We start from the raw sequence: 7,375 nt of genomic DNA on the forward strand, positions 1-7,375 counted from the left end.
AATGCATCAGGCCAACTTTAATTTTGATTCCTCTTCAATATTTTTGGTTTATCTAGTTCTTTATTTTTTCAATGGTGGAGAATATACAAGTATTCTGCTAGATTTTTCAGTCCAATAATGTGACATATATCTCAACAAAACAAAATAAATATACATTTATCGAACACATTATGATTTTGGGATGTTGGTGAAATTTTCGTTATAGTTTTTGTGAAATATACATGCTTGCACCAGTTTTTGTGACATAGTCGACATTTATAACAGTAACATGTTTATGTTTGATTTTTTTTGAAGGTAAGGCGAAGGGCAGTGTTTGGTTAAAATGGATAATATAAAACATAAGGCAGAACATAAAGAGGATGAGGCATTCGCTGCCCACCATTCATCGAAGATAAACTTTGTAAAACATATATGAATCTTAGTGTTTCGAAAAACAATACCAAAACAGAGTGAAGAGTTAGAGTGATAGCTAGAGAGACACAACAGAAGCAACCTCAGTTATCTCCAATGGCACTCAGGATGTGGGCTTCTTCAACTGCCAATGCACTCAAACTCTCTTCTGCCTCCAGACCTCATCTCTTCCCTTCTTTCTCTTTCTCAAGATGCTTATCTACCGGTATATCTATATATTTACACTCACACACGCTATCTATGTGTTCATAATATATCTATATAATGAAATATCATCTTTATATTTCACCAACTAATTCACTCGAGTTGCTATCAGAGATATAATTGTATAGGAGTCACTAGTCAGTTAGTACGTAGTTATTAGTTTTGTTGCTTATATAGAATGCTTGATGTAGGCTTTTTGTACACGCTTTTCATTTTCAATATATTGCATTTTTCTGCTTATCCTATTTTTTTTTTGTCCAATTTTCTCTTCTCTAGAACCATGAATTGGTTGTTCACGTCTTTTGCTTGATTTGCAGTCTTGGATGGACTCAAGTACGCAGATTCACATGAATGGGTCAAGCATGAAGGCTCAGTCGCCACCATTGGTATCACTGACCATGCTCAGGTTGGTTGCTTCCTTGCACCTCTTCTTAAGCGAAAATTTGTCCCTTATTCAACTCGTGTGATTCATGTAGCCAACCTCATATATTAAGATAAGGCTAAAGTTTTTACTCTGTTTCTTTGTTTGTTTGGTGTGCAATGGTTCAAACTTGTGACTTCGTGTATATTATTCCAACCTTTGTAAAGCCACTGTTAGATCGACTTTAGTGGTTCTATTGATGTTCTGCTTGCTACCAAGTTACAATATTTTTATCATTTGTTTTTTTGGGTTGTCTGTTACGTGTGTGGGTGTCAAATTATAGTGTGTAACATCCTTTTTAATATCAATATCAGTAGGCAAGGTTGCTAGGAAAGTGCAACCGATTGAGTTCCTGTTAACTTGTTATGTTAGTGGTTAGAACTTGGAACTTTATTATTTACAAATTAATGGGAAACACTTGCATGTTTCTGTAAGGGTGTACTTATATATGTTAATTGAAATTTAACTACAACTTAAGTAAAGTTAGCACACCAGTGAAGGGTGAAGGTGTGGATTTGCAGGACCATCTTGGAGAGGTTGTGTATGTGGAGCTGCCAGAACCAGGTGGTGCAGTTAGCAAGAAGAGTGGCTTCGGAGCAGTTGAAAGTGTTAAAGCAACAAGTGATATAAATTCTCCAATCTCGGGGGAGATTGTTGAGGTTAACAAAAAGCTCACAGAAACTCCTGGCCTGGTGATCAATTCTAACCTTTAATCCATATTATCTTTCTACTATTTGCTCTTAGCAGAATTTTGTTGCAAGAACTCAAAAAATTCAACAGTTGCATGCACAGTTAATGTAACAGTTTTTACACTATCAATGGCAATGCATGTTCTATTTGCTCTTACTTATATATATTAATATATACACGGCTATTTATTTTGATATTGTTGATTTGCCTTGTCTTCGAATCAACATACTTATTTTTCTGAATGACTTTTAAGGTCAATTCAAGCCCATACGAAGATGGATGGATGATCAAAGTAAAGCCAAGTGATCCATCTGAATTACATTCCTTGATGGGTCCAAAGGAGTACACAAAATTTTGTGAGGAAGAAGATGCTAGTCATTAAAGTCTGAATTGGCTCATGCAGTTATGAATGTTCTTCATGTGTTTATTATGATATTATTGTTATTATCTTCTCAACAGTTTTTTAATATGCAATGGAACTGCTTCTTTCCATTTTTCCTTCCTTCCCCTGCTATTGTCTATTGCCACGACACTTCAGTGTGTCTACGTTCTAATTTCTTTAATAAAAATATTTTTATTAAGGATATATATTTTGTCACCATAATCTGTGCAATTAATATTTTTTTTAAAGAAATAGAGGAAGTAATTACTAAAAATGCATCATTTGAAAGAATAGAGTTCATCAATATTCTGTTTGAAGCAAGCTTGAACAGTTTGAGCTTTTTTTATTTTTTTTATTTTTTATATAATTTAAATAAGTTGTGCCCAGGCGCATGCTTATGTTTTCTTTTAGACGAATTTCTTTTATGTGCTTTGAGAGTATTCCAGTACAAATCTAAGACATGATATGAATAACAATTTAGACTGTAACGGCTCTGAAATTTACAATTCACATTGATGATGGTTTGCAAAATGCTCTGAAATTTAAGTAACAATGCTTCCTTGACTATCTTGAGATAAAACATAAATTGAAGAAGTTAAAATTTATTTATTTAACTAAATCATTTTTACCACTTTACCACTGCTCAACTAAAGATCATTTTATCAGTTTCTAATTACAATCTAAGTAGACACTGATTTTGGTCTTTATTAATCTATTTTAGAGACTGACATTTTAGTATCAAATTAAAATAGGATTTGAAACTGATTTTCACTTTTTAATTAAAATACAATTTGAGGCTAACCATTTAGTCTCTGTTCCCACGTTTGGATACTGATTCGAGACTTATACTCTAGATTCACCCTTACAATTAATTTTTTAGCCATGCATAAAAGCAACTGCAAAGGCATATGAATAAAAAAAAATCTGCAAGGCAACATAATGAAAGACACAAACACTTATTTGTTGGACCTTACAAATATTTCTTTACTTGATGGATTAGTTAAAGTAATTTCTTGCATGATCCAATAAATTTATGTATTTCTCAGACCTCTAGCAAGATTTTCACTTCGAGAGACAATCCCAAAGTAAAATAAAAAATAATTAAGCTCCTTTATCAAATAAAAGAGATTAAAGTCTATTTTAAATACACTTCTTAATATTTATAAGAGAGAAATTAAAAAGGTAAAATAAATAAAACTTTCCTTTATAAATTAAAATAAACTTATATATTTTTAACTTTTAAAAAGTAAATAAATGAATTTCATAACAATAGACAAACTTAACTAATCAAAATTCAATTAAAAAAATACACTGCAAAGTCCCAACCAATTGATTTTTTTTTCTTCTTCCTTATATTTTAAGTAAATAAAATACAAAATTTCTTGCCCCTAACTCCGGTGACTTTAAATTTATTCAAATAGTATCATTTCAAGAATAGTGATATATAACTAAGTGTGAACTGAACAAACAAGGTTGCCTAGCCACGTGTTTCTTGCAAGACCAAGAGTGTAATGAATGACATGATTTATGTGACTTTTATAATTCTTGCAGTGCAGTTGTCTGAAGGCCTTGGCACTGGTAGGTAAGTCACTGGACACTCTGGATTCATTCTCTCCATCCTGCATCAATCAAATATCATATACTATATGGTTTCTTCACAAGTAACACAAAAGACTATACTTCTAAAACAAACAATTTTAAAAATATACAAGTCAATGGTTAATTGCAATATGATGGAGGAAATTAAACAAATTTATTAACCTGTAGTTAAGAAGAAAATGATGGAGAAAAATAGTGATCTCAAGTTTGGCCAAGTCACTCCCGGGACAAAACCTGCTTCCTAATCCAAACGGAAGGAAAGAACCTGCTCTTGCTGTGTGATTCTGCAGTGCACCATAACATACATATATTACATCTTTAGTTTCTTTATTAAATTAATATCTTAAAGAGTTAATGAATGTTAAAACAATTTTACAAAATATAATATATTATCATACATACTTCCCATCTAGAAGGATCGTATTCTTTTGGATTACGGTAAGTTTCAGGATCCATGTGAACCCCTCGGCTCCAAACTAAAACTTTCCATCCTTTTGGTATAGTATAACCTGCATTTTTTTTATATGTATTTTTTAAATCTTAAGGAGTTGTAATGAGCATAAAATATCAAATGTAAGGAAGCACTGAATATATATATGGGATTGAATAACTAACCATTGATGTTCACATCTACCTTTGCCTGTCTAAAGTTTGCAAACGAAATACTTGTTCTGCGCAGCATCTCATCGATAACCTGTGTTATGTCAAAGCATAGTTATTTTCACCAGCTCATTTTTTAATATCTTGTGTTCTTCATTATTTATCTATTTATGATTATTATTATTATTATCAATTTACACTCATAAATATATGTTACATGCCATATAAAACTTATTATAAGTTGGTTTTTATCATTCTAAGATTAAAATTTTAAATCTAATTTGATCCTACAAAATTAATTTATTAAAAAAGAACTGTTTTTTTCAGTTATATACTCTATTAAAAGTTATCACATGATTTACAATTTTTCCAACTTATATAATAAGTTTACCTTTGATAGATACTCCATTTGCTTAATTTCCTTAATGTTGAGCCCTTTCTGCGTGGAAGGTCTTATTTCCATGATCTCTTCTTGTTCTTCCTGAAAGGTTCTTAGTTTTGTTTAAAAAACTCAGCAATTTATATTGAAAAAGCAAACAATATACATAAACCTTTCTCCATATAACAATGAAAAGTTGAAAACATATGTAGATTGGAGAAAAATATGTTGGAGATATGAAACCTTGGCCCTTTGGAGGACATGTGGGTGTTCCATGAGGTAGATTATGGTCCACAATATTCCATGAGCAGAACTTTCGTGACCAGCTAACAAGAACACCAGAAGTAAGTCTATGATGTCTTCATCCTCCAGCTGCCTACCGTCTTCATCTTTGACTTCCATCAACAAATCCATCATATCTTTCTTTGTTTTTGTATTATTGGTCCTTCTCTTTTGGTTCACCAAGCCTTGCAGCAACTTCATCAACTTCTTTCGTGCCTGAATATACATACATTAAATATTAAACCCTATGTACCATCAATGACATAAAAAAAATAAAATTGCGCTTTCTTCTTTCATTTGGTAACTTCAACATCATAGAATTACAACTTGTTTACTTTATTTCCGGTCTCCATGACAGGTGGCATGTTGTGACATTGACAATTACCAATCTCTACCCTCCCCAGTTGCACAAGAAATTAATTAACCAACCTTGTTCTCGATTTTGATTAAAGTAAGGATAAAACTTACAAGCAAGCAGTATCATGTGTATCATTCTCTGAATCTAATTAAAAAAATATCAGACAATATTTATGATAATGCATCTAAGTTTTGTCTGTATGATAATTAAGGTTCAATAGATCTAGTTTATGTTTAATTAATTAACCTTGAGGGCTTTATAGAAGGCAAAGCCAGGGAGATTGATAGCAAGTGACTTGAGTCCCCGATTCAAATCTATGTACAAGTTTTCGACCAAGGCAAGGTCGACATGATCCGCATCAGAGTCCATGAAGATGGTGGTGATGACCTTAAAAGCGAACTTCCTCATCTGTGTGAGGAACTCACAAGGGGTGTTCATGCTAGACAACTCTTCCAACTGTTTCACAGCAACACCTTCTATGAGACCTATGTAGGTGGACAATGCCTCGTGGCCGGTTATGGGAGAGGTGGTTAGGCGGCGAAGACGCTTGTGTTCCACGTTCGAGATGCCATGGAATGATCTCTTTCCTGTGAGGGCCATGGTGGAAGCAGGGTACCCAAGCTTGAATTGTTCATCGTCTGTCAAAACCTTACGACACGTCTCTGGGCTGCAAACAATGATGCTAGGGTTTCCAAACAAGTGCGTCCTGTACATACCCTTCCTGCCATATCTATATACATAGTTATGTATGTACATAGAACAACACATGCACCAAAGTTCAAACCCTAATTCAGTCCTTTTAATGTAAATGTTGTTATGATCATCATATGTTTTTCAGTTTATGAAATTATAAAACTTAGGTATAGTATTATAAGTGTTGTTTTACCTTTCCTTAATTAAAATTGAAGTTTTATTTCATTAATATGCATTAACATTTAATGATATCATTTATTAGATGTATTATTAAAGTAAAATTTCAATTCTGATAGTAGAATAATACAACTAACAGAATTGTATCTAGGTCTAGACCATGAATAAGTAGTGATATCATACCATACTAAACAATGATTCCTTCTAGCAATATGGAATTGCATGTGTACAGGGGGGAGAGGGAGAGAGAGAAAAGAACCTGGAAACAAGGTCATAGATAAGGGAATCAGGGTCAGACTTGAAAGCTTTGAGGAATGTGGGAATGTTCCCCAAAAATGGCCAACCCATATCACCCGGTGGGAGAGGGTGTTGCATCTTTCCGAGCCTAGAAACATAGTACCATTCATTCACTCTCCTAACAAATCCAAACACGAATGCATATCCACCCAACAAAGCTGCAACTAGGACGAGCCACGAAGAATCTGGGAACACCATTTTTAATTTGTATCTGCTGTTTATCTATAATCTCTCTTTGGGACTCCCACTACGTTGTTTTTGCTGCACAAGATTATTCAGACTCCAACTTGATAACAAAATTTTATATGCGAACCTGTCAAAGTTCCGTACTCCCTCTTGCATGTTGAAAAATTAATACACTGTTATTGTGATTTGCGATTAATATTTGACTAATCACGGCTAGTTATTGTCATGGTGGTATTGTCAACTGGGCTTAATTGGTTCGACTGCATTAAGTGAAAATTTAAGCAAGATCTTTGGGACCCAACTCTAAAATTAATTATTTCATTAATTGGTTATTTGGTTACCAATTAATTGTGTTATATAACGAAATCACTTTCTTGCTTTGGTGATGAATTAGGGGACACCTTAAACAAGCAACAGTTATTAAACGATATAGTTTTGACTTCATATATATATATGCCAAGAAATTCAACTAGTTCATAACTGATGGTCTTTGACGAATTCTTGTTCTAACTTCAAATACTCATACTTTTCCATCTATTTGTTTATGTTTCATTAAGTAAGGCACTGTTGAAATATATGTCTGCAAGGTGGCAACAGGTTGGTTGATACGACGTTGTTAATTCACTCTAACCTCGTCCAAATGCTCTTTTACACGGTAATAAATTCGAAGTGTGCAACAAGTTTAGCTTAACTTAT

General features: G+C 33.1%; 2 protein-coding genes across 2 annotated transcripts; one reads left to right on the forward strand and one right to left on the reverse strand.

The window, feature by feature from the left end:
• Window positions 1-372: 372 nt before the first annotated feature.
• On the forward strand, window positions 373-2,218 carry LOC109800868 (Single hybrid motif superfamily protein). Its single transcript, XM_020361778.3, has 4 exons — window positions 373-616; window positions 933-1,021; window positions 1,558-1,728; window positions 1,980-2,218. Exons 1-4 carry the CDS (start codon window positions 508-510, stop codon window positions 2,106-2,108), a joined length of 498 nt encoding a protein of 165 aa, XP_020217367.1. The 5' UTR covers window positions 373-507; the 3' UTR covers window positions 2,109-2,218.
• A 1,160-nt stretch (window positions 2,219-3,378) lies between these two features.
• LOC109800023 (7,8-epoxymelianol synthase CYP88A154-like) lies at window positions 3,379-7,076 on the reverse strand. Its single transcript, XM_083066473.1, has 8 exons — window positions 6,456-7,076; window positions 5,573-6,056; window positions 4,930-5,184; window positions 4,699-4,788; window positions 4,323-4,401; window positions 4,110-4,216; window positions 3,870-3,991; window positions 3,379-3,727 (listed from the first exon to the last, which is right to left on the reverse strand). Exons 1-8 carry the CDS (start codon window positions 6,689-6,691, stop codon window positions 3,634-3,636), a joined length of 1,467 nt encoding a protein of 488 aa, XP_082922599.1. The 5' UTR covers window positions 6,692-7,076; the 3' UTR covers window positions 3,379-3,633.
• Window positions 7,077-7,375: the final 299 nt, after the last annotated feature.

Source organism: Cajanus cajan, chromosome 11 (genome assembly GCF_000230855.2).
Source record: "Cajanus cajan strain Asha chromosome 11, NIPB_CcT2T_4, whole genome shotgun sequence".
Lineage (NCBI taxonomy): Eukaryota > Viridiplantae > Streptophyta > Magnoliopsida > Fabales > Fabaceae > Cajanus > Cajanus cajan.

Bases quoted from the DNA above. Each gene is read 5' to 3' on its own strand.
- LOC109800868 (XM_020361778.3), top strand. From the start codon at position 508: ATGGCACTCAGGATGTGGGCTTCTTCAACTGCCAATGCACTCAAACTC. The intron at 1,022-1,557 runs GTTGGTTGCTTC...GTGGATTTGCAG, and splicing joins GTATCACTGACCATGCTCAG to GACCATCTTGGAGAGGTTGT. The intron at 1,729-1,979 runs GTGATCAATTCT...ATGACTTTTAAG, and splicing joins TCACAGAAACTCCTGGCCTG to GTCAATTCAAGCCCATACGA.
- LOC109800023 (XM_083066473.1), bottom strand. From the start codon at position 6,691: ATGGTGTTCCCAGATTCTTCGTGGCTCGTCCTAGTTGCAGCTTTGTTG. The intron at 5,185-5,572 runs GTTAATTAATTA...ATGTATATTCAG, and splicing joins CCTTCTATAAAGCCCTCAAG to GCACGAAAGAAGTTGATGAA. The intron at 3,992-4,109 runs GTATGTATGATA...GGTGCACTGCAG, and splicing joins ACGATCCTTCTAGATGGGAA to AATCACACAGCAAGAGCAGG.